The sequence below is a fragment of the Pleurodeles waltl genome, chromosome 4_1 (genome assembly GCF_031143425.1).
Source record: "Pleurodeles waltl isolate 20211129_DDA chromosome 4_1, aPleWal1.hap1.20221129, whole genome shotgun sequence".
NCBI lineage: Eukaryota > Metazoa > Chordata > Amphibia > Caudata > Salamandridae > Pleurodeles > Pleurodeles waltl.
Window position 1 is genome coordinate 853,399,010 of NC_090442.1, and position 26,968 is coordinate 853,425,977.

Below are 26,968 nucleotides of genomic sequence, written 5' to 3' on the forward strand. Positions count from 1 at the left end.
ATAGGTCTCACGCTTATGAAAGTGAGAGTTGTTGGTGTTGAAAATTTTGGTTTTTTTTGTTTTATGTGCTTTGGAGTGATGATATTTACACAGTGCTATAGCCAATTGTATGACCTTGCTGTGCTGGAGAACCATAACATGGGAAATAGGTTATGAGAGAGGGGAGACAAGAAATATCCGGTCTGTGGAAAAAATAAATAAAAAGTTACAACATCTTGGAAAAAGCGAACACTCAGAAAATGCAAGATTAAGTAAAGCATGTGAAATGTAAATAGGAACAACCTAGTTACGTTACCAATTTTATACTTCTAATATGCTGGCTGAAAAAAGCCTGCAACATTTACTGTTGTAATGAGCAGGGTGCACTACTACAGGCTGTCCCTAGGTGTTCCTTGGGACCTCTTTTGGCCACATGAGATACTGCACCCTCCAATGTTGAAATCAAAGGAATTTTGAAAGGCAGGCCAAGGAATGAATGAATGTGGTAGGCGTGAGATGGGCATGGCTAAAGCCCGTGGATGTAGATTACATGTCGAGAGACAGCGCTTGCTTGCTGCTTAGGCTCGACATAAAAAGTGGCCAATGTTTGCAAGTTGGGGCAGTTTTAAACTTGTAAAGACACACTGTATATGTGTTTTGCAAGGTATGAATGACTGTGTGAATTTGAGCTTGTTGCAGGCAATGTTTGTTTTAATATGGGGGAAAATCAACAGTTAAAATGGACCCATAAGAACATAACCGACTCACAAATAGCCAGAAAGAAAAGGACCACACACTGACCTGTCTGACCAGACCATCAGGCACTGCCTGATTGCTCAATAGGCAGTCTGTCATTGCATGCTCATACTATACCCCTCCTGGAATTGCCCTTCTCCATAATGAAGCAGGTCTCACAAAGCAGTATTGCAAATTGATTGTGTAAGCATTCCCCTCAAAAACACTTGAAGGAACACGACATCAAACCTCTAAAAGTTAGTGGTTGGCTAAGCTCTGAATGCTGAGTGCCTGCTTTAAACAAATGCTTCTTGCATAAAACTGTGCTCTGAGATTGTATTCATTTGAGCTGCAAAAAAACTCAGTGTATTAAATCTGCAATTTATTCAGTATTCGCTTGCTGCATTATGTGTCAGTGGTCATTCACTTCTGTAATCCCAAATATTGTGGAATCTCATAATTTCAGTGATTTGAGGTCCAGGAGCAGGCTGAAATGTTTCCTTAAGCAGCTCTTGTATGCTTTGGCACAGGTTCGTAAAACCCACTTTTGTAGTTTTTCTTTTTTAAAACATTTTTTAAAATCATTTAGTCTGTTTGGGGCAACAGTCACGTGCAGGTATAAGTCCATATTTGGCAATGGTTTTCAGTACCTAAAGTCAGGTTTTGCACAGCTGACCCGAAAAGTTTAAATGCAGTCCTCTTATAAACATTGGTAACTTTTTACTGTTGCTCTCTTCTATTTAATGTTTTGCCAGTGAAGCACCGGGGTTGGCAATAGAGAACAAATGAAATAAAATAGATCAAGGATCGTCAGAGGTTGGGACTTGTTTAAAAACTGAAGAACCTTTAAATTATCGGGTTTATAAAACATGTGGAGTACGTAAGGGCGGAAAGTTAATTAAAATACAAATTTGAAACGGTCTTCAGCACTAGTATATGGGTCATCCTTAGAACTTTTAAACATAGGATCCATAAAGAAATGCACCATTCAATAGGAGAAACATTATTAATAAGCACCCATAAGAAGGGATGTTACTTTGAGAATGAGGCTTTGCTCGGCCTAGCACAGAGGGTACAAATCTAAAACGGAGCTCCCTTACCTTTACTGGGGAGAGGAAGGTGTGTTTGTGTGTGAATCCTTTAAAGCAATTACCCTATGCTTTTCCAATTGCAAGGTGGTGCCGTGCAGTGATAATATCAGATGTAAGTGAGCAGGTCCTGCAGTCTTACATAAAGGATAGGTGCTTGGACCCTGAGGATCATGATTTGGGAAAATGGAAAACTTTGAGCGTTGGAGTTGGTGGAAGAGCTGGTATTGCCTGATGGTCACCCTTGTAATATGAGGCCCTGGTAACGACGTGTATAACAATCGATACATATTTCAAAGGTTCAGTGCCACAAGTTGTAGCATGCTTAGAAACCACCTGTAATATCTGTTAAAGCACAGTTGCCCTTACTCGAAAATCAATCGTTATCTTACCTTTAATAGCTGTTAAGTGGTGTACTTGGAAGGTCATTGTTTCTTCTCTTACTCAAAGCTTTTTGTATCTAATCCATTAGATTCACCGTGCACGTAATTTATGACTACAAATAAATAAAGTTAGCCTTGTACACCATCAAGAGCAGTAAGTGTTATCGATCTTGGAATGACCATTAAAGTTCCCTTTTTTATTTGTTCCTTAAGTTGATCCCGAGTGACCGCAAGATTATGATACGTGTTTTATAACATGCTTATCTGACCGACTTCTTCTGTTATCAATAAAACAACATCACAACAGAATAAAGTTAATAGAAGGCATGCAGAAAATTCCTGAGCGTGTTGGTAAACCTTTAAATACAGTCTTTGTTGTTTGAAGTATGACCTAGGCAATGGGGTATGGTGGGGGCAACAGTGCTTTTCCAGAGAATGCCTTGGCTTATGATATGTAATTCAGCTGTTAGAATCCCGGCACAATTAGAGTATTTCCTTTTAAAAGTAACACAGTTTTCAGTATCTATTGACACCATGCTTATTTCACGTACCTCCTCATGGACTGGTCATAGATTTGAGTCCACTACTAGCTACCCCTTTTCCTCCTTTCAACGCCTGCAGTGAGCCTAATCTCTTCTAGAAAGGTCAAAGTCAGACACATAAGGTTTCAAAGTCCTTTTTGCAGGGGAAGTTATTATCCAGGACTTCACCAATAGCTAAAAACTTTCTGCATTACTGGATGAAGCCATCCTCTGTGTTGCTGCTATGTGTTTTACAAGAGACAAAGAGCCAGGTTCATGAAAAAAAGTAATACACCTGCACCCATCGATTCATGTTTGCCAGTGCAGATATACTATTTTTTAATATTCCTTAATGTTCCCACTAGTACACTCAAAACTCTCCCATTCGTAGCTTTTCAGGTACTCTGCAGGCAATGTTAGGTGACCAGTCAGAGGCCTGTTCCTCATGCGTCTTCTCCATAGGCGAGGTCCACACAGGGATTTTGGGGAAAGGGAAGGTTAATGTAGAGCCCTTCTTTAGGTTTTTCCTCCACTGTGCACGCTTGTATGCTGGGCTTGCAAAGTCTTTTGTTAATAAAAAAAAAAGAGAAAAATCCTAAAAGGGGCTTAGAATCTGCTCCGAACTTACCATTGGTTTACTTCGGTGTCGTTCTAATTAATGTGCTTCTCGTTGGCCAGCATGTAGTTCTGTATGTCGTCACTTGCACTTCCTCTGTTACTTTGTCATCCTTGCCTGCTTGGCTCTTGTATGAAGGACAGCTGCTGAGCACTGGCTACTGGCCAGTGTCCATCCACTGCCTACATGCCCTGAAGCTACTTTTTTAATATATTATTCGTCTTCACACACTCCATGGAAGCGCATCAGTAGGCCATCTTCTCTTCATACCGGCATGTACCAAAGAGTAGTCCCAATCCACACTGCCAGATAGCAATGGATATAAATGCTGGAGTCTTTTGCATCAACATTTCTGTGTTGAACAGATTGAAAAGAAGAACATGTGCAACATCTACTCTCAAGGCTTGAAACCTGAAGCGATTGGTGGTGACCAAAGGGGACTCAAGATGAAAGAAACTAGTTTATCAACATGGCCTTGTTTGCAGCTGAGCCGCGGCAATGTAAGATGCACGGTCAATGATGCGTGGAGGTTGTGAATTAATACCTGGTATTGAATCCAAACCTCAAATGCAGCTCATTATTCTCATCTAGTGGCTGATTGGTGCAGGTGCAAATGACGGCTGCATTGGCTATGTCCAAGCTCTAAATGTGTGACCACCTGCTTGTGAAATAGAAAAGAGGGTAGTTCAGTCATTACACACTTTCACCTGACCGAGGTGTGGCATGTGCTAATTCTGCCTTTCTGTCAAATAAAGAACACTTAAGAGTCATCAGGGAGGAGCATTTAGATTCTTCGGCAAACCCGATGAAAGCTCTATGAATTTTTTTTCTTTGCCATCCACAACCTGGTTTGATGGCAGTTTGAAAGCCAAATAGAAAGCGACAAACTGATTTGATGTGGTGGCTAATTATCTTGCTTTGAAGCAGGAGCGCTGGCTGCCTTACTTGTCCGCATTGTGCAAACGTGGGCCAATCCATGTGTTTCTAGCCATAAACTACCAAAAACGGGATGACTTAAAATCAGGAAGTACCCAGTATTAATCCAAATATGGAAAAGTGGACATATGCATTTCTTCTGTTCATGATCTTTTGTCCAATCCTGCTTCTTTCAAAGGTATTAACAATCCTTAACAACGGAGTACCAGATTGTTTTGAAAAATTCCAAAGTAGCCAGTGTTGCTGAAATAATGTTTTCTTCTGGAAAATTTTGAGTTGCAGATTTGCTTAATTAAAACAATATGTTAAAGTAGAAACACTTTAAATGTTTACTTCTAGTTTGCAATGTGAAGAAAATTCCACACATTGTTCATCCTGGTGGTACTTCTCTTTTCTTCCAAATGAACTCGTATGAAGATGCAGTGTTGTGGCCTCGTGTATAGTGTCATGAGTTTGGTGACCAGAGAGAGTGCCCGAATGTGACTGGGATGGGACATAGGCACATGACAGTTATTGTGACCCTGACTGCCCACAATCCTCCTGTGGGCCCACGAAGCTGGCATTGCAAGGGTGCCAGGGGTGTTATCGTGGCGTAATGTTTAGATGCCCCATGTGCAACAACATACCACACTGTGAAGACCATCCTCTTTTTGGCATTGCGCTCACTGGACACGAAGCTAAGAGGTGAAACCATGTCAAATGTGACTCAGCTGTGCGCGACATTTTACACATCACTTTGTCTTATGGTGCATGTAGTCTCAGTTCTAATAAAATGTGCTGGTACCTACTGCTTTTAACCACCTCTGCAAAAACCTGATAAACAGGCCTAAGGCCTACTTTGTACGTACACACACGTACACACACACACGCACACGCACGCACGCACACCCCCCCGCGTCACTCGTTTCCCTTGCAAAAACATTGACAATGCCAATAGATCTCTCATAGGTGAAACCTATTGGATTTGCCAATGCTTATTTTATCTTCTGCTGGGTAAACATTTTCCTCAGAGAGAGCCATTCACAGCACCCCCACCAAATTTGGAGGAAGGGATGATTGTTCCCTTTCCCACCCGGGAAGGGTCGTTAATCCAGCCCTTGGCTCGAGTAAATCTCTTCATATTTCCATATTGATAGAGGGTTGGTTTGTAGTTTTGGAATGACTACAACATACAACTACTAAACATCCAGTTCATGGACATTCCATACCTTCCAAGGCACATCTTAGAATGACCCTTTCCCCCTGTGTATTAGTTGGATTTTTTCTTACTCGTGATGAAGATGTCCTCACTTGTATAATCACCTACGGCCACCAGGAATCACTTTTTGAATTACTTGCAAGCATAACAATGATAAATTAGGCTGTAAGCCTCTGTTTTAGGGTTTCATTTTTCTATGTGATCAGGCTTTATTATTAAGATGTTTGGGTCCGCTAGCGGTATTGGATTATCTAACATTTTTAGGTTTTCTGCATTGTTCCTCTCCGATGTACATGGATTCTTCTAGACAAACATCCTGGCATGATTTCGTTACCCTGAGTAGAGGGCCAGAGGAGGTGACTTTCCTTTTTTATTTTGTATTCATTTATTAGGCAGTCTTGATCTGTGATTGTAGATATTCCCTGTAAAGTCGAACACTCATGAATGCCTCCATCCTCTCCTGTTAATCAAATAATGTTAATATCTGATAGGGAAAACATTATCATTCATGCCCTTTTTTTGCAATTGGCCATTGATTTTTAACCTACTAATCTTAAGGTACATTAAAAAATTCGAAGAATGGAAGTTTGATATATTAGATTATAGCTGGGTAGTCCAAGTGGACAAGTGACTGGCACCTCTCTTCTGACAAAGTATTTCAATTTAGGACTTTCAAAGTTATTGCATATATCTTCTGGATGCCTCCAGTATTCTTGCCATTCTGGACCCAGGATAGAATTTCCTATCTCTAAACGCTGATTTTGGTATTGGGAACTGTAACTCTTAAGTGGCTTCACTGAGTAATTGTTGCCTTGCCGACTACGGTCTGATAGTAATGCACTGTTCCCAACGAATTAAACCTGTTGAACTAAACATCATTTCTACATGATGCCAAAAACCGAATCGTAGCAAGGACTTGCTTGGTTTAACAATGATATGTCTAGTGCTTCCATCATGGGTTATTTTAGACAAGCTGAATCAGTGATGCCACTCGGGATCTCTTTGATTTGGCTTTTGGAATATTTGAGAAAAATCCATGCTGAATCTTTTGTTTTTCACTGACTGTCGGGAAGAAGGCACAGTTTTCTTCTGCAGCATTATTTGGCTCCATTGTACTTCAACTTGGCTTTCTCTCCTACTCAAGCGAGGATCCCAGACTCCAAACTAGTCTGACACAAGTTAAACCATTTTAATCACACAGTGTCTCGTTCGCCATTACTTAGTGTTTCAGTGGCATGGGCGAATATAGCATTATGCACGGTCATAGTCAATTCTACAAGATGTGAGTTTTGAAAATCTTAATAAACTAAACAGTCTTTGTTAACCTAGATCAAACTTGTATTCTGCATAGATGTATTTGCTATAGCGTAAAAGGGTTCTGTGAATGCATTAACTGTGGATTGCAGATCCATTCTTTGGAGTGGAATGATCAGACAGTCATGCCCAATGTGGTGATGACAGCCTAAGCGCACTCCACTCTAATGAATAATGAGCCTTGGCTGAGCAGAATTAAGTTTGCAAAGAATGGGCAATTTAACACTTTTGCTTCACCAGGAATCCAATCATTGAATTCTTGGTATGGGAAGGAGACCTGTCACTCGTGGAAAAGTTTCTCAAAGCCTTAAAATTGGCACTGTGGAAACAAATGGATAGAACACATGGGCTATGTTGGGTCAGTCAACACAGGCGGGATATAAGTGGAGATGGAACAAGGTACCTCACTATTACCTCAGGACATTAAGCTGGCATTCTGAACTGATTCCGGTTAAGTCGGTATTCAACAGGATACATTCTGCAGAATCTTTGTCCCAAACCATTTTGTTTAGTTCTGGGAATATAACTTATTTCATGATTGTGAAAACTCTCATAACATAATAAATCCTTCACAAACATGATTGCTTCACTGTAAAAGAATATATATTTTTCAGTGGTGCTTCTAGAGTTTAAATGCTTGAATACAGTGAAAAAATAGTTTATTGAAGAAATATTTAAGTTATTTTTTGAAGTGTGAAATTCCTGGTTGATTGATCCATGGACCATAATGGATTTGAAACACATAAGTATCTTCATTCTGCTTTATTGTCTCTAAAAATCGAAGTGATCTGCCTTGACAAATATTGGCAAAAAGTTCCAGACGTGACGCTGAGTTGCATCTATTATGATAGGTTGATGAGGAAAATAAGAGTGTGGTGGATAGAACATAACAGAGCATAGACTTGCAGCGGAGAAAATTGCCTTTTGGAAAAAGTGAAATTTTGACACTGATTTATTTCCATTCAGATAACGTATTCTCTTCCAATTCAGAGAACTGACCACAGCCAGTGGTTAATGTCTGGAGGAAGGTAACTTACTATGATTAATTACTCAAGTTAAACCATTGGACTGTTAAAGATTTCTCTTAACTTTGTGGCATCCTATAAGCATGTATTATGACAAGGGATGAGTGTAGTGGAAGCATCTGCCAATGCACACTTTGGCAATTTTACTTTTTTAATGTTTGGGAGTTGTGGGTAACTATATAGAAGCAGTGGAAGGACTGCTGCTGTTGCTTGATAGCAGTGCTTCAATTGTCTGACCACCACAACAGTCTATTGATGACTGGGCCCCTCCCTATCCCCACTCTTCAAACCAACCACTTCGCTTTACTTTTCTGGGGATGAATTGGAGCGACTGTCCTTGAAATGTTACTGGCCAATCAGGAACTATTGTGTCCATGTGGCCTGCTCTATTGAGCTAAGACTTAGGTGAGGTTGGGCACATATTCTGCATACCTAGCCTGCTTTGGTAAAGCAGAATGTTTTAGTTTTGACTGACTTTGCTTTGCTTCACTGCACAGATGACTATTACAATTTTGATAAAATAGTGGTTGAGGTTCGGCTGTAGATCAATGCCCGACTGTGATGCTTGTTTCCTCAGAACTTAGTGAAATAGCATGTCGCTTAGCTAGGTTGTTAATGATGTCTTAAAATGTCAGAGGCCCTGTGCCTTAAAAACGTGCTCATGGTGTATCTGTTATTTATTTGCAGGATTATAAGGGTATGGCCCCCTCGGAGGTGGCTGGGAAGGCTATTCCCAGGGAGGTGGCATCTATAGGTTCCAGGGACCCTTATATCACTAGGCCGGTGGTCTAAAGCATAGAGAACACTGCATTGCAAGCTATATATTTACCAACTGCCCAATGAGTGTTTTTAATGTGCAAATTGTGTTTACTTTTTCATGCTGAGATGTTTTCTGGACGCTTGTCTTTGTACTTTATTTGGCTCTGTTCATTGGATTCTTTATTTTTTTAATTTTTGGGGGATCTATGTAGATTGCAACAATAGCCTTCTCGAAACCTACATGGATATCTCGTAAGTTCCACCTGTAGTGTGTAGGAGCAGAGTTCACAACTTGATTAAGTGTTACTGTTTTATTACAGATTTTAGTTTGGGGAGAAATCCTGGCCTGAATCAAATCATACTATTTAAGGTCTTTGTACTGGAATGATCACAGTTAAGTGAGTATTTCGTCAAACTGTACTGATAGACTTCTAGATATAGTTTGACTTCTTTTGAGTATTTAAAGGTGCTGCTCAATCACTTTGTCAGCAGGCATAAATGTAAGGATTTGTTTGTAAATTTCCTTTTGAGTCTTTGGGCTATGATGTTTAAGGTATAATGTGATCTACATTAGGGCAGTACCCGAGAAACCTATCGACTTTAGACATTGCACAGTGAGTCAGAGCAGTCTGCAAAGTTTGAAAAATTTTGAGATCGTATGGTAGTTCCCAAGAATGAGGCCACAAGGCTCTACTATTTATCTGTGGCATCTTATATACATTGACTGTCTGAAGCTTGAATAGTAATTGTAAAGTGTGTGATGCTCTGCATTCCTGGCATAATGTCTAACACTTTTCTAGGGTTTTTGCTATGGTAAGGAAAATGAGATTGGGTAGGAGGTGCCATGCGTTCAGCTGTGTGTTTTCATAAAGGGGGTGAACAATGTAAGAAAAATGCAGTACATGTTACCTGCAAAAGGGAAGTGTGATTTGAGAAGGGATTTTGAAAGGATTCCTTCATGCGGTATGTTGTCCAGGGTTTCAATAGCAGACAAAAGGCTTATTTTAGATTAAGCCCATCTCTCTGCCGTTACTGTCCTTAATTTGAAATAGCCTATTCTGTTTTCTGGTTTGACCAGAGATCTCTATTTATCCTATTAAGAGTCAATCCCATGAACTCAGTATCAGCCTTATATCACATAAAAATGGAATGTCTGGGGATTCTTGGCAGAAAATTCATGGGAAATTGTATAAATGTGTAAATTTAAACTGATGGACCCTCATGGATCCCAGCATTAACTGCACTCTTATCTGCAAAGCTTGGATAAGTCACTTGAGCTTAGCACTAAGGGGCTGATTACGACCTTGGTGGAGAGGATTACTTTGAAACCTCAGTTTACTTTTTCAGGTGCTCTGATTTATCGCCCTCCTGGCCCACCTGAAAACTTTCTACCCTCTTTCAGACAATATTGCGAAGCTAACATGCTCTATTTCACGCTGCTGGGTGATTTTAATATTCATGCAGAGGATACAGATAGTTCTACCACCAGATCATTACTTTTGGATATGGATGCTCTAAATCTGGTACAGTTGATTAAGGGCCCTACGCATGTGAAGGGACACACCATTGATTTAGTTTTTTCAAATATGGTGGGGTTGATTACTATGTCGCCCCTACCTCTGGCCTGCTCTGATCATTGTCTGATAACCCTCAAATTAGCCATTCCCACTTCCAGAAAACTCTCTCATGACCTAGTTCTACTTTTCCGACGCTGGCATAAACTTAATGCCAGCGACTGGATGATTACTTTGGAGAGGCTGAAACCCCCCATTAAGGACAATAGTATGGACATGCTAGAAACTTTTAATAGCTGGATTAGCAGTAGCCTAGATGTGCTTCTGCCCTGCTCCACTTAATCCAGAGGATGTCGCAGGAAGGGCACTCCTTGGTTTTGCCCACATCTTCTCCAGCTCAAAAGAGAATGTAGGAAATTGGGAAGAAGTTGGCAAAAGTCCTATGATGATTCTTTAAAATTAGAATACAGAACAGACATTAGATCCTATCATGCAGAAATTAAAATAGCACATTCTATTTATTATGCATCCAAAATTGAGTTGGCATCAAACTCCCCTAAGGAGATTTTTCGGATTTTTAACGAGATCACCCAGTCACAACAAAACTCAGTGCTCGTGGACGCATCCCAATAACATAGTAATAACCTTGAACTTACTTTCAGCAAAAAGTTTTAGACATTTATTCGACTCTCCCTACAGATACTGCTCAGCCCTTGGAGGAGATGGGACAGAATTCCGTGTGCTCCGCCACCTTCTCAGAATTATTTTCTCATATCTGAAGATTCGGTGCTGAAATCTCTCCCCACTCTTAAGTCTGATTTCCCCCCCATGATCCAGCTCCTCCTCAAGTGGTGGCTTTAGGTGCCTCAGTGATGGCACCCGTTATCACTAATCTTTTGAATTCATCATTATCTTGGAGCACAGTACCGGAATAATGGAAACATGCCATTGTCAAATCTCTTCTGAAAAAACCTAACTTAGATGCTACACTACTCAGTAATTATAGACCTATATCATTGTTGCCTGCTTTGTCCAAAATAATTGAAAGGCACGTCAGCACTCAACTGTCCCGTTTCTTAGAGGATAACAATATCTTCCACTCTCCTCAGATGGGTTTTAGATCCCTCCATAGCACTGAGTCCGCTTTGATTGCAGTTACTGAAGAGGCGATAAGTCGTCTGGATCAGGGCTTTGTTACAGCTATCATTCTTTTTGATCTTAGTGCTGCATTTGACACGGTGGACCCTGACATACTACTTGGTAGAGTACAAGAGATCGGAATATCATCACCCGCCCTAGACTGGGTAACGTCTTTTATTAAGGGTAGATCGTATCAGGTCATGGACAGGTCCTATTTTTCATCTCCTGTCATGAATAGTTGCGGAGTGCCACAGCGTTCCGCTCTGAGTCCTACACTATTTAATATTTATATGTTACCTCAGGCAGAAGTTGTCAAGCCATTTGTGATATCCCTAGTTTCTTATGCGGATGGTACACAGCTGGTAGTATCACTATCCAGGAACTCCAGTGTTAATGGCTCACTACTTGCCCCATGCCTTCAAGCTGTGGTGGCATGGATGTCACAAAGTAGGCTGAATTTCAATGATAATAAGACTGAAGTGATGATACTTAGACATCATTCACAGCTTAGATCTAATCCTTCTGTCCTGGAAGGCTTGGGAAAACTTCAGCCTCCTAAAGTACTCATTAAAGGTTTGGGCATCTGGTTTGATCCCCAACTCACTATGGCTCAACTGGTCAAAGTCACCGCACTCTCTTTTGGTTTGCTTAGGCTTTTGAGGAAGGTTTTTAGAATTCTTCCTTTTGCTGCTAAAAGACTCAATATGCAGGCCATGATTAGTTCACGACTGGATTATGGTAATGCTCTGTATATTGGATCTCCCAGATTTGTGATTAAAAAGTTGCAGGTGGTACAGAATGCCTCACCTCATATATTTCTTAATATAACCTGTAAAAGCAGAAATTTCCTCTCTTCATTGGCTTTTTGTGGCATGCTGGATAGAATTTGAGTCCCTGTGCTACATTCACAGAGCCCTGCACAATAGAGGTCTTCCCTTGCTTAGGACATTGGCCTCTTTTTACACACCTTCTAGACAACTTAGGTCTTCTACAGCATCCCTAGTCGTGGTTCACAGAGTAAAGAAGTCTAGATGGGGTGGAAGCTCCCAGGCATACCATGGGGCCAAGATATGGAACTCATTACCACCTAGCCTTCGCCTGATCAGCCATGAACTATCCTTCCTGAAGGCTCTTAAAACCTGGCTGTTTAAAGCATAATATTCTGTCGACTTAGTGTCTTGCTGTTAGCGCTGGGAGGCCTTTGGGTAGCCATGTGCTATATAAATGTGCATAACATTACTCCATCCCAAATGTGATGAATATCCTGTCCGCCGTTTTACAAGTTCCATAGGATATAATGGAACTTATAATATGGCGGGTGGTTTATCCGTTCCATTTGGGAAGGAGTAATCCCCTCCGCCAAGGTCGTAATCAGGCCCTAAGACATTAACACATAACTTTCTGGCAAATGTGTTCAGGCCTATATATTCTGGCCTTTTTAAAAAACTTTAAAATAATTAACAGAATGCTCTGGTGGAGTTCTCTGATTCACAACCTCTGATTCAGTTCTTGAGCAGTGTGTGGTGATTCCTTGAAAACGTTGGTCCCTGTCAGAGTTCAGAAAATGTAAAGGCTCTTTTCGTTGCCACCAATTTAACAGATTTCCTCTTTTCACCCCATACTTTCCACAGTTGTAAATCTGTTGCTAGTCCCTCCTTCCCAAGAGGATGTCTAAAGTGATAAACTACATGAAATTGAAGCCAAATCTGAATACACGTCTTTATCGACCATCTCTCTCTGATGTTCATCCCCTACCCCAATGACAAATTTTATTTCCCGTACATGTGGATGCTGGTAGTGCCAATCCCATTTATGTGTTCTCCCTAGCTAAGATATTGATTCTGCTTTTTCTGTTTTGATGCATTATTATCCCTGCTTGCATTGTGAGAGTGAATCTGTGCGCCCTCTGTTGATGTGGGAGTCAGAGGACCCTGAACCCAGATACTGACATTGGCTTGACGTTGATAGAATGTCCAGAAACGTCACACTGGGGAACTATAATTATTGACCATTGTAATAAAGTTGTGATTTGCTCCAGGTAGCATCCAGGGTTAAATAAAACAAATCTGTAAGGTTCACTTTTAGGAAATAGCATGCTAAGTAAATGACATTCATCTGATACCAACACCACTAAGGAGGAGGGCAAAGTGATTTATTAGGTAATCAAGTCTGATCTCTGCATGTCATGATCAGTTTAATAATATTCAATTAACCACTACACCCAAGTGCCAGTTTTGTGAAAGGAATTTTATTCTTTTATGTAAAAACCTAATTGGTCTTGGTCCAGAACGTTTGACTCTGGTAGTGCATAGTTTACACTTTTCCTTCAGTGTCTTTTCTTTAGCAGGCCCACCGTCATCAGGCTCCTTTGTGTTGAACACATTTGATGTGCTTTACAGTTTCTTCAAGGTATATTTCATCCTTTCCCACCACGCCTACTCAAATTTGATGTTAAACCAATGTATTGATTTTGAAATTTACTGGACAATACTATAATGGATTTTGAAATTATAGTAAATTTAAAGCTGAGGTTTTCAAAAGATTAGATTTTATTTTTTTGTTTTTTTTATTTTTTTTATTTTAGGAAAGCACATTCAATACTTAAATTCAAACTTTGTAACTATGTTTTCACTTGTGAATGCTTATGTGAATGTTTTTGATTTGACCTTTTGCACTTTGTTTATTTCTTTATTTTTTTGTATGGAAGCCTACTTTCTAACTTCTACAAAATGATGCAGTTTGCACTTCTTTTGTATGTATCAATTATGTGAAATCAGCAAACTTCCACAAATCTGCCAGCTGAACCTATCCACAAAAAAAGTGGTGTATCCATTCTGAGCACGGTTTCTTTGCAATTTCGTGATTCGGTGAGAAATTTCAGCAACTGATCTGAATATTGTAATGCAGCGCAATATCAAGGTTCACAGCGTACAGTTCTATGCTTTATTCTAGCAGTTATCTGGACAAAGGTGTGAGAGGTGGCAGAAATAGCCTTTCTCCACGGCATTCTACATGGTCCCTTCCGTTTTAAACCACTAGGGGCCAAATTATACATAGTGCCCCAGGAGCTCAATGGATGTGTGTGCCTGCTCTTTGCACTCCAGGGTACTATGATATTAAAGAATGGGCTGAAGATGATTGTGCGGCCCCTTCTGTAATACTGATCTGCTGGTGCACATGTAGGGTCAGCGGTATCTTCATAGGACATTGCCTTATGTGGATGGGGCATGCCCCCATGCAAATGGGGCAATCACTTTGCCTCTGCACCCATGTCATATTACAAATGAGGTTGCAGAGGCATATTTACCCTGAGGAGGTGCAGTGAAAGTGAAGCACAGAAAGGGATTTCAGTGTCAGTGTGTCCTCTAAGAGCAGCCCACTGGAATGAGGAAAAGGGGGTGCCCTGGACCCCCTCCTAGACATCTTCCTGCAGGCAGGTCCAGTCACCCAGGACATCTTACCACTTGTTAAAATGCAGGTGAGTTGCCCCTTGCACAGAGAAACGTGGAGTCGCTCTGACGCAGCCGCACTGTATTTCACTGACTGTGCTGCCCCCAGGGCAGCATGAGGTCGCAGCTGCCCTAGGGGCAGTGTATTCATTGGAAAAGTGCACACTGTCCTCGTTTGCTCCAGCGGCACGAGCTGAAAGACGCCCTGTGGCGCCAAAGAAGGACAGTGTGCCTTATATGTAATATGAGCCCTGATAGTCCTATTGTTTTGTATGGACATTGGTTGATTTTAATGCATTTTATCACAATGTACCTTTGTCCAGATCAAAATTCACCCTGTCTCTTGCAAAACTCACTTAAAATATAGAGCGATGTATGGCAAAATGAAGATTCCTGAAACATTTGCATGGTTTAGCACTTGCAATACACATGGATCATTACGAGCACTTTTTATGACCTTTTTTTCTTTTTGTTTTTCTTTTAAGGTGTGGTTTAAGTATGCAGACAACCCAAGTTTGGAAAATTGATTTCAGGGACACCATGATACAGAATGGTTAGTGACTAACTTACATAATCTTTTTTGCTGCTGATTGACTTATTTGTACACATTTCTGTGAGCTTTACATTTACTATGTGTACTTGAGGGCAGGTTTGGAGTAGTATTCACCTTTTTCATGGAGATGTGGTGAAGGTTAACCATATTGTAATGGTTCAGTGTCAGTTGGGCTACCGAGTAGAATAAACCTAGTTAAGTAGACCTTTGTGTTTTGAAAGATCTCAAGAGTCTGAACAGATTTGATTTGTACCCCCACTTCATTGCTGTGAAATGAGATTCAAACTTTTCAAAACATATTCTTTAGGATTTGGGAAGGAGTGTTTAAGCTTTGCCAATTGAAACATTTTCAGTTTCTTGAATAGCTGTTATGTAAAACTGCTAATTTAAACTAGTTAACCACAGAAAAAATAATTTTACTATGCTGTGATTTTAATCAGTTAGTGGAAGACCATCTACATAACTTATTCTGACCTGGTAGGTCAGCCAGCTGCACCCCCCCCCCCCCCCCGGGTTCTAAATGAGCACCTGTGTAATCTTAATGTAAGGATAGCTTCCTATATTGAGGAAGGAGAATCTGTAGTATTGGTTTAAAAAGAACACTTAAACTAAAGGAGTCGATCTCGAATCCTGTTAGGAACTGTGTACTTGAAGTAAAAGAACAAGTAACGTTCAAAATATTAGTAAATTCTGAGCTGCTCCATCCATTAATAGGTAATTATTGAATTAACAGATATGTTTTGATCATGTAAGCAGTTTTGGCCCTCAGTCAGTTTGTTATAAACAACATCATTGTTTCTTCATTGCAGTTGATGAAATGCACTAATTTAGGAATGGTGAGACCGTGATAGGACATTCTATAGAAAATGTGTGCTTATTAATTTGCCAACTCTGTCATTTGCTCTAAGAATGGATGGCCAGAAGACCCAAATATATTTGTACTGAATAAGTAAACTTAAAAAAAGATCTTTAGACAGATATCAGTACTTGGTAGATTTAAATACTAATGGTAATATATATCCTCTTGTTTTGATATACCGTTTTTCATGAGTAAGTAAAAAGAATAATGAAGTCTGATTATCGGATATGGTGTCCTTTTGTGTATTCATTTGTCATGACGTTTCCAGGAATTTGTGGTGGTGAGGGGGGGACTAAAACGTCTTTGCTATTTGCATCAAATTGATGTAGTATCAGTATTTTTATGGTCACAATGCAACACCTGATTCAGCCATCACTTATTCATGGACTAAGCAAATTAGCATTTACCGTTTTGAATGGTGCGCTTATAGATGTGTTTCTCTTGAATGTACACTGTTGTAAACAGACGAGTGATTAGATATTACATTTTTTCTTGTCACCTGCAAGCATGATTATTTTTTTGTATTTAGATGATGAAATAAAATTGGTTGTAAGTGTGTACTTCAGGTTGGTACTTACTAATATGGAGGGTTAAATAATGTAACATTTTTTTTATGTTGTCTTTTATAAATATGTAATTCTTAAACATTTTAAGACGTTTTATGTGGAACAAACTAGGGCCCCATTCCCAAATGGGAGTCTGATGGGGAGGAGCAAAGATGTTTATCCACTTAAATGGTGGCTGCTTAAAGTTAATTTCTTGTCACTGTCCTTCAGCAGTGGCGTAACAAAGACCTCTGCAGACTCACCTGGAGGATCTATAAGGAACACATCTAGTGTGGCAGCTCCTAGTCTGCTGTGGTCAAGATGGGTTATGCTCAGAATGGGGTGACCAATGGAAGCTAGTCTTAATATGATAGTGAGAGAGGAGGGTTTTGGGAAATAGTCAGAAAAATGTAACCTGGTTCAATATGTATAACTAATCAGACTTCTTTAGTACCTTCGATTTCATGACAGTGCTCTCAGTTTCCAGTCAGACACATGTTATGTAAAATGTATGTAGGTTGTCTCCAAATCAGCATGCAGGAATCCACTCTGTTTTGTCATTTTAACCCATGGTCTCAGGAAAGTGGGTCAGTTTATCCAAAAAGTTCTTAGATTGTCCATAGGCTTTGACTGAAAGAGCTTCTTTCTTGCTTCAGGCTGTTTAATACCGGTGGCATGCTGTGAAGAACACCCAGAACCTTTTTGAGTAATCTCGTTTCTGTAGGGTCTTATGGTGTCCATCACATGTAGATCCTTGTTTTATGCAGTAGAGATGAAATATTTGTTCTTTCGAGTCCTAGCTTATGGCTGACTTTGGGTCCCAACATCTCAAAACAAGTCATACCCCTGGTGAGGGACCAAAGTGCATTTGTGGATGGCTTGCATGTTACTTCCGCTGAGTACTATTGTTGGAAGTGTATGTGTCTTTCGTGTGGCCTACATGAGTAGTGTTTAAATGTGTGTGAGGACCAATGTTGCACTATCATTTATGACACCAAGGCCTGAAGTGCTTTGCCTTCATATTATTTGCTGGAGTGATATTCCCCAATGATTGCCTTGCTATCGTACTGTAAAAGAGTAGTTCATGGAAGGTATAACCTCTATGAGACGACCTCGACTTTGGTTAGTGCTTTGTGTTTTTTTTTGCTAACACAGCCCTTCCAAGTTTTCCAGGTCCAGGAGTTATCTAGCTGCTCCAGTCCAACCTTTCTTTTTTCCTTTGAGTTCTGGGGCCGGTAGTCTGAGGTATATCATTATAAAACCGGGACTACAAGTTCCAGAACTCAAATAATATATATTTTTTAAATGGTTGACCTGGAGCAGCTCATCACGAATGGACCCGAACAACTTTACAGCTGTGGTTACTAAGCCGTTCTGTGTAGGTCTAGTAAGTGGTAGAGCTCACTTATGCTCATGTGAGAATGACATTTACTGAAACGTTTCAATTGTAATTGAATAATGCAGGCCACTTCTACGGGGGAAATAAGTAAACAAGTCTTAACTGAAAAATATGGCCTGTACAGATGGCAAACACTCTGCTGACTGGCACAACTATATGGCCTTTTGTATACTTTTAGTATAGTTCTGTGGGCTTAAAGCCATTTCTTTTGTTCATTTCAATGTAATTTAAAAATCCTTCCTTGCTAGCGGTCCGTCATGCCTCTTTGTCCCTCCTTTTTCTCTTTGAGAGCAGGGACCAACTACTGTATAATTGCACTTTGCCCCGTTTCTCTTCTTTAGGGTGCCTTTGTTTTTCTTTGCTTCCTGCTCATGTTCAGTGAAGCTTCAGTTTTCATTTGCAGAGCAATCTTGCTCTCAGCTTAGCTTCGCTGTAACCAAGGCTGTAAACCCTGCTGTTATCTCTTTGTCAGCTCTCTGCACTGAGTGTGCCTGAGTGCAGTCCTGGTGGTGGGAGAGTGGGCAGACACCGGCTTGTTTTCACAGTGAAAAGCATGGAACCTTTACTAGGCCCTTGAAATGTTACAGATGGAACGACTGGATTCCTAACGCACATTGTGAAATGCTTATTCCACATTTCTCCGACGCCAAATCCATAAATGTTACCTTTCACAGAGATGAGTCTATTAAACCAATTTATAAACTACTTGCGCTTAAGGAGCAGTGCTCAGAGGGCCACGGCGAAGCCGGTGCATCCCTGGTGGCATCTGTTAGGGTCATCTGCAAAGAGGATTAGAAAAACATCTTTAACTGGAGCAAATGCGGAAGTAAGAATGGGATGAGACTTGTGCTGTGCTCTGCTGTAGTGGTATGTAGCTGCCTGTATAATCAAGTCTGCCTCCTTTCACTGGAAACTGGCAGAATCAATGGACTCAGCAAATATTAAGCAATGTGTTCATGGTAAAAAAAAAAAAAAAATGGGAAGCTGTACGATTGCCATACCATTCAATCTGCCCTCTGGACGCATTGTTCCGTTCACTGCAACATCCGTCAGGATGCATATTATTAAGCAAGACTTAAATTTGGCACCGGACCATTGAATCTTATCTAATTAAAGTGTAGCAATGTTGTAACCTAATTCCACCTAGTGCCATAAAATTTATTTTTAATGACTGTTTCCGTTTTCCTGTGCGAACATTACAGCTTCAAAGTGTTATGTGACTGCATTCAAAATTACTTCAGTGCAGCTGGCACATGCGTTCTTGTATTGGCGTGTTAATGCTCACGCGCTGTAGCATAGGAATAATAATTTAAAATAACTTGATTAGGTATTAGAAAGAATGGTGCTCCAATTTAACCACCTCAGTGGGATGGAAGTTAGAGATTGCCTCTTCCTAGGATTCTAGCATGTGACATCACGTCACAGAGGTGCTATTTTTGTTTTTTTTGTTTTTTAAGGATACGTGTCTTTTTCGACCCTAGACATACTAATACCATGCTCCATGCTGCTAATTCTTTAGAGATGGTTAATAAAGACATTGCAGGGTTGTGGAATTTAATAAAATATCTACTTGTCCATGGGACAGGTTGCGTATTGAATCTACTTGTCCTGTAAAAAAATCTACTTGTCTCTTTGGTGCCATGTAGTGTAACGACAAATTATGGCAGCAATCTCATTCTGTAACAGCTCTTATAATAGCCATTTGATTACATAAGGCTACTACTATAGTAGGGATTGAATACTTGCAATTTCAATCATTATAGTTTACGATTTCCTGGTCTACTGCTGTAAGTTCTTGTGAATTCACGAAAGCCACTAATTCAGAGACACATACCATGGGTGCACTCTGTGACTTTCTTTAAGAATTGGGTCCCTAATTAGGTCTGGTGTTAAGAAAGACATTTTTTTAATTCAACTTCTATTTCTCTATCTATCACTTGGCTTTGCTGTGAGTAATCACATTCTGCTCTTCCACAAGGAGCATATTGGCACACAAAGTAGTTTTGTTCAGTGCAAGGAACTACTGTGGCAATCAGTGGTGTAAAAAAACTGGAGGGAGCCCGCCCTGCAAAGGACATGGAGGGCTCCAACTCACTCAGGGCAGGTGCTGTGTGGAGGGCCACCAGAGAGGGGCTGCAGGGCCTTTGTTACACCACTGGTGGCAATGTGTGCTTTTTGGGACCCAAATTTTTGTTTTTTTCGTTTTGCAAGTGTTTGTTACAATGGTGAAGACCTCACAGCTCCCATGACAAAGTGTTACAAAAGGCATTTCAAAACAAGACACGCACTGACCAAATCAAAACACTCACAAAAAAAGTCTGACCGGTTGGCTTTGCCAGTACTTATTTATTTTCATGCTTCCCATAATGTTGTTGAAAATGGTTACACTGTTTTTCCATTAGTAATATTTTTGGGGGAAATACTAGCATGCTTCAGCACATTTTACTAAATGGTGCTTCAAAGAAATAGCCCCTAAAATGTCATAGTAGTGAAACTTTTTTTTTTTCCTACTTGCATCTTTTCAGAACATTTTATTTTGAAAGCAAAGAATCAACACTCTTGCTTACAAGCTTCTGCAAACATATTTGCATCTAATCAGAGAGCACTCTGGGAGCATTTTACTCAGCCTCGTATTGAACTTTTCAAACGTGTGTACAATTTTTTTTTTTTTGGACTGCGCCCAACTCCCCTAATGAGGAAATAAGCCCTAGATGTCCTTCTTCTAAAGCAGATTCTAAAGCCCTCATTAACTTTCAACCCATCTCACTTTATCAGCAAAACTAGCAGAAAGAAAGTAAACTGACATCTGCCCGTGTTCAAATGTAACTACCAGCTTGAAGCGAGGTTCAGGACTGTCCATGGTACTAAGGTACTGCTGGGCTTTGGTTTGGACCAGTCGAGAACCATTACGGATCTGTGTGGCTTGGTACCCTCAATGCACAGTGTCTTATGCCATTGTGTGATACAAGGGTCAAATCATTGGCCTTGAACTGGCTGACCTTTTCCCACCTCCTCCCTCTCCCCCACCATTTTAGTTATCACAAACTCAACCCAAAGGTATTGAAGTGCTTTACATGAGCACAGGGCACAAGTCCTGAAAAAGAAGTGGAGGATTAACTAAGCTAGGCAGTATGCACGTGGCATCACAGCACGTGACATCACAGGAAGTGGCATCACAACCCATGACCTCACAGGAAGTGACATCCCAAGAAGTGACTGCCGATCTTAACACCCTTTACAGATCTTTAGCATGTCCATTATGAGTACATTTGAACACTTTACAAGATTTACCAAATTAGATTTTGGATGAGGGTTGTGCCAAAAAAGCTGTGGAACCCCCAACGAGAGGTCTGAGCCTCAATTTATGCGTTCATTTTGATAAAACTCTGCAATATATACATTAGCGGGAAAGAGAAATCTTACAGTACATCTGTTCTGCTTAATTGCTTGAAAAATGTATATTTTATAATATCTTGTAGGGTTAAGGCACCTGCTGCAGATATCTTTGTGTGCCCAGCAAATCTTAGGAAGAAGAATAATAATTGTGAAAAAAAAAAATAACTCTGGACATTAAAGCATTTGCTGGAGGGATGTGTTTTTTTTTTTTTTGTGCAGTTCCAGTTTTGGATTAAAAAAGCCTCCAGGATTATTTTATGTAGATAGGTAAATAGTTTACTGATTTTAACTCCTTTTGTTACTTAATATGTTTGGCTGACACTTCTAGTTGTATTTCTCTCATTACTCCTCCATGGCTGTCTTGTGTCTTTTTGGGGGGGGGTTCTGTTAGCCAGACAGAAACTCTTATGGTGGGATGGTGAAAGAGGTATTCTATTGTAACATGCATACCACATTTATATTAGGATGATAAATGGCAGCATTTTCATTTTTTGTTGCAGATGGAGGAAGAAGGTAAATGTAAGTGTTGTAGTTATATGCAGAGCCACTGGAATTATGTGGATGGAAAAGACCAAATTATGAGTCAGGGTTGACCAATTTATATGGCAATAAAAGTCCAATTAGGCATTTACACCGCCAACTGCTCTAACTCTCTCTCAAATGCGAGACCTATTGCAAATACTTGTTTTGCTAATGCTTGTTTTGCTTTGGAAGACAATGGCTGTTCCTAGCTCTGACTGACGCCTGGGGGTCTAGGAGGCAGTCTCTGCGTTTGAGGGCGAGACCTTTTCCTTTATCTGATGGTTGAGACTCCAGTTCTCTCTTCTTCTAATGGTGGCAATGCCGAATGCCTACGCCTCCAAAGAAAGGAATTTGGAAAGAGGCAGTATTTTTCGAGAACCTCCGCATTCATGTTCGTACATTGAGCCATGAGCACACGTACACACAATATACCCCTATGGGGCAGAGGAGGGGCTGCATTCTTGACTTGGTCAGAGTGACAGCGAGACATATTAGCATGCCAGTCACGGATGTTCGATGCTATCGCACAGACCAACGAGCAGATAACAAAACGAGCCCTTTGCTCTGCAAGCACGCTTAAGCATTTGTCGGGGTGAGGGGACACACGACCTGTTTTTGCCTTCCCGCGCAATAGCTCTTATGAATGGTTATTGACAACTCCTCGGACAGGTTGAAATGTCTGTGGTGCAACGTGATTGTTTTTTTTTTTCTTCTAGAGATAGTACTTTTTCCTGGAGTAAAAACCAGTTTCACGGGCCGAAAAAATCTAAGCTGAAATATTTTGGTATGAACGATAGGAGAAGTAGGGTTAAAATGTGCCTGGGCTCAGGGACGGACTGGGACAACAAAAATCACCCCATACACTATAATCGAAGTGGCCCCCATTAGGAATTGGATATCTAAAGGAAGGGTCCACGTTGAAAAATCAGGTTAAGTTTTGATCTTGTAAAGTCACGCAATAGGAGTATTTTTCAAGGTGTGGGAGACTGCACACTTTTGTATTTTACTGCACGCAATAGTTGTGGTAAAATCGGGTTAAATCAGTAGTGAAAACCCCGCTGGAAAAATGCCATAAAACAGGCCCACACACTGTTTGCCAGACCAGTCCATCAAGCACTGCCTGACTGCCCCGTGGGCCAGCCTGACCCTACCTGGGCTGATATCATTTATTGTTGCGCAAATTTAATATAGCATTACTGGCTTTGCTTGCCAGTCAATACAGAGGGTTCATTGGTGTACTAACAATCTACCCATTGGCATTGCGTTGTGGAGTGAGGCGCTCCAGGTCTCAAACCTGTTAGTAATTCAAATTGGACATTGAAATGGGTCCCTATAAGGCCTCATGTCCTAACTATACTGACAAATATCATTGATCTTTTTTTGAACAATTCATGGGGAAAAAAATGTTAAGGTAAACCATGTCTGCAGTTTAGTTCCTGTGCACTTTAGACGTGGTTTACTTAATCTTCCACAAAAATGCTAATCGGGTGGCACACTAGAGGGATCACAGAAATGTAGTTTACATGTTTAAGCCACACCCTTAATAAATAGAACACACCTGCTTCAGATACCTCCCAACCCCACATTTTTTATCCTCCTAAAGCCCTGTGTATTGTAAGAGTTCTGTGTGTGTGTGTTCGCGTGCACAACATATTTCGTTTTACCGGTGTGTATGTATAACATATTTCTTCTTGCAACAGCCAGGCCGGGAACAACATTAGGTTTTTGCACCCAATATCAAACATTGCAAGAACACAAAAAACTGTTCCAACGAGACAGGGAAACAAAAACCTAGGGCAGCATGCTATCCGTAGTATCTAGATCGGTAACAATGCATTAGATAAGAAAGAAGTACCACAAACGTTGCACTAGAAAAACTCACAACACCGAATCCACTTAAAACTGTCCTGATCAGTGCATTAATGTCGCTCGACTAAATGACTTTAATCAGCAAAATCTCACCTTTCAACTTCATGCTGGTGTTTGGTCTTGACAAGCCATCTATCACTTCCTATCACTAATTTTATAATGCTTCATCTTTTCTACTGCTTCAGTTTTTACACTGTCGGCCAGATGTACTAAAACTGGGAATAGTGATTTCCAAAATGAGTTTCTCTCCGGATCACAGCTAGGAAATCACTATTCCTAAAGTATGAATCTTTTATTTTTAAATTATTAATTTCTAGTAGTCCACAAACCAATGATCTCTTAATTATTAATGAGGTAGATCGCAGTTTTTGAACATTAGGACTGATAGCCGTCACATGGGTCTGTGGGATCCCTACATGCTCTTAAAATGATTTTCTTTAACATTCTCAAAGGGGAAGGGATCCCTTTCTGCAGAAATACGGCCATTTCCATATTGATATCTTACATCATTTTTGTTTTGTTTTACATCTGGAAATATTATTTAATGGTGTGTGTGACAACTATGGCATTAACATAAATGTTACTGAAAATGTCTTAGTACAGTACTTTAATTCAGTAGGTACTGTGAATAGCAAGGCATTAACCAAAGCTGCTTTTACTCTAATGGAGACAGGATTAGCCTTTATAAAGTAGCCATCTACACAGCTCTCAAGTCTTGAATACCAGGCCCTTTTCCAGTACCTTTCACCCTCTAACTCTGAAGTCTGCTGGAGATGTCCAAGTAGCCGAAACCTGGCTTTTGTATAAACCACAATCGGAGCTGAGCTTTCCCATGTTCTTATTTTATTATTATTTTTCCTGGAGAATAAAAAGGCACTGTTTACATACACCACTTTGTTTTTCCAGCTAAGCAGCAGAAGGTATGCAGACTCCAATAAATGAAATGAAAGGGTTCAGGCTGTGCATGATAAAACCTTTCACTCAGAGACGACTTTTTAGGGTAATACATCTTAATATTTCACTTCTTATTAAGTTGAAAACGTTTCCTCCTTTGGAGGAATTGAAGTGAACTATATTAAGGAAAAGGGAATCTGCTTAAATGCGACCAATGGTTATCTTAAATGTTCTCCCTAGATCTATCTGTACTAAGCCAATGTTGGACATGCACATTTAGCATGTATCCCTGATCTAGAAAGGTTCTGATTAGGCGTTTCGTAAGGTGAGATGGGTTAATACAGCTAGCTGTCTTCAGCTGCATTCTGGCATCACGCCCTGTCCCAGTCCCATGCTTCATTACCTTTTAATAACAGTTCAACATTTAACATTTAAAAAAATAAATACATTTTATATGAACCATTGAAAAAGTAAAGCAAGGGTGGGTGTAATTTACCCTTTTCGTTATTGTAACCTGCCCTGTGAGAAGGTAGCCTCTTTCTAGCCTTGTTACCCCCACTTTTGGCCTGTTTGTGAGTGTATGTCAGGGTGTTTGTCACTGTTTTCACTGTCTCACTGGGATCCTGATAGCCAGGCCTCAGTGCTCATAGTGAAAACACCATGTTTTCAGTATGGTTGTTATGTGTCACTGGGATCCTGCTGGTCAGGACCCCAGTGCTCATAGGTTTGTGGCCTATATGTATGTGTCACTGGGACCCTGTCACACAGGGCCCCAGTGCTCATAGGTGTGCATGTATATGTTCCCTGTGTGGTGCCTAACTGTCTCACTGAGGCTCTGCTAACCAGAACCTCAGTGGTTATGCTCTCTCATTACTTTCAAATTGTCACTGACAGGCTAGTGACCATTTTTACCAATTTACATTGGCTTACTGGAACACCCTTATAATTCCCTAGTATATGGTACTGAGGTACCCAGGGTATTGGGGTTCCAGGAGATCCCTATGGGCTGCAGCATTTCTTTTGCCACCCATAGGGAGCTCTGACAATTCTTACACAGGCCTGCCACTGCAGCCTGAGTGAAATAACGTCCACGTTATTTCACAGCCATTTTACACTGCACTTAAGTAACTTATAAGTCACCTATATGTCTAACCTTTACCTGGTAAAGGTTAGGTGCAAAGTTACTTAGTGTGAGGGCACCCTGGCACTAACCAAGGTGCCCCCACATTGTTCAGAGCCAATTCACTGAACTTTGTGAGTGCGGGGACACCATTACACGCGTGCACTACATATAGGTCACTACCTATATGTAGCTTCACCATGGTAACTCCGAATATGGCCATGTAACATGTCTATGATCATGGAATTGCCCCCTCTATGCCATCCTGGCATTGTTGGTACAATTCCATGATCCCAGTGGTCTGTAGCACAGACCCTGGTACTGCCAGACTGCCCTTCCTGGGGTTTCTCTGCAGCTGCTGCTGCTGCCAACCCCTCAGACAGGCAGCTGCCCTCCTGGGGTCCAGCCAGGCCTGGCCCAGGATGGCAGAACAAAGAACTTCCTCTGAGAGAGGGTGTGACACCCTCTCCCTTTGGAAAATGGTGTGAAGGCAGGGGAGGAGTAGCCTCCCCCAGCCTCTGGAAATGCTTTGTTGGGCACAGATGTGCCCAATTCTGCATAAGCCAGTCTACACCGGTTCAGGGACCCCTTAGCCCCTGCTCTGGCGCGAAACTGGACAAAGGAAAGGGGAGTGACCACTCCCCTGACCTGCACCTCCCCTGGGAGGTGTCCAGAGCTCCTCCAGTGTGCTCCAGACCTCTGCCATCTTGGAAACAGAGGTGCTGCTGGCACACTGGACTGCTCTGAGTGGCCAGTGCCACCAGGTGACGTCAGAGACTCCTGCTGATAGGCTCCTTCAGGTGTTAGTAGCCTTTCCTCTCTCCTAGGTAGCCAAACCCTCTTTTCTGGCTATTTAGGGTCTCTGTCTCTGGGGAAACTTTAGATAACGAATGCATGAGCTCAGCCGAGTTCCTCTGCATCTCTCTCTTCACCTTCTGATAAGGAAACGACCGCTGACCGCGCTGGAAGCCTGCAAACCTGCAACATAGTAGCAAAGACGACTACTGCAACTCTGTAACGCTGATCCTGCCGCCTTCTCGACTGTTTTCCTGCTTGTGCATGCTGTGGGGGTAGCCTGCCTCCTCTCTGCACCAGAAGCTCCGAAGAAATCTCCCGTGGGTCGACGGAATCTTCCCCCTGCAACCGCAGGCACC

General features: G+C 41.0%; 1 protein-coding gene across 2 annotated transcripts in view; it reads left to right on the plus strand.

The window, feature by feature from the left end:
* KITLG (KIT ligand) overlaps positions 1 to 26,968 on the plus strand; it is a 135,779-nt gene that overhangs the window by 22,102 nt on the left and 86,709 nt on the right. The window contains exon 2 of one of the 2 annotated variants that reach the window (XM_069229613.1): positions 15,143 to 15,210. The exons of the other annotated variant lie outside the window; for it this stretch is intronic. Coding sequence (XP_069085714.1) covers positions 15,208 to 15,210 — 3 coding nt within the window. The 5' untranslated portion in view covers positions 15,143 to 15,207. The remainder of the gene's footprint in view (positions 1 to 15,142; positions 15,211 to 26,968) is intronic. 2 annotated transcript variants of the gene reach the window in all.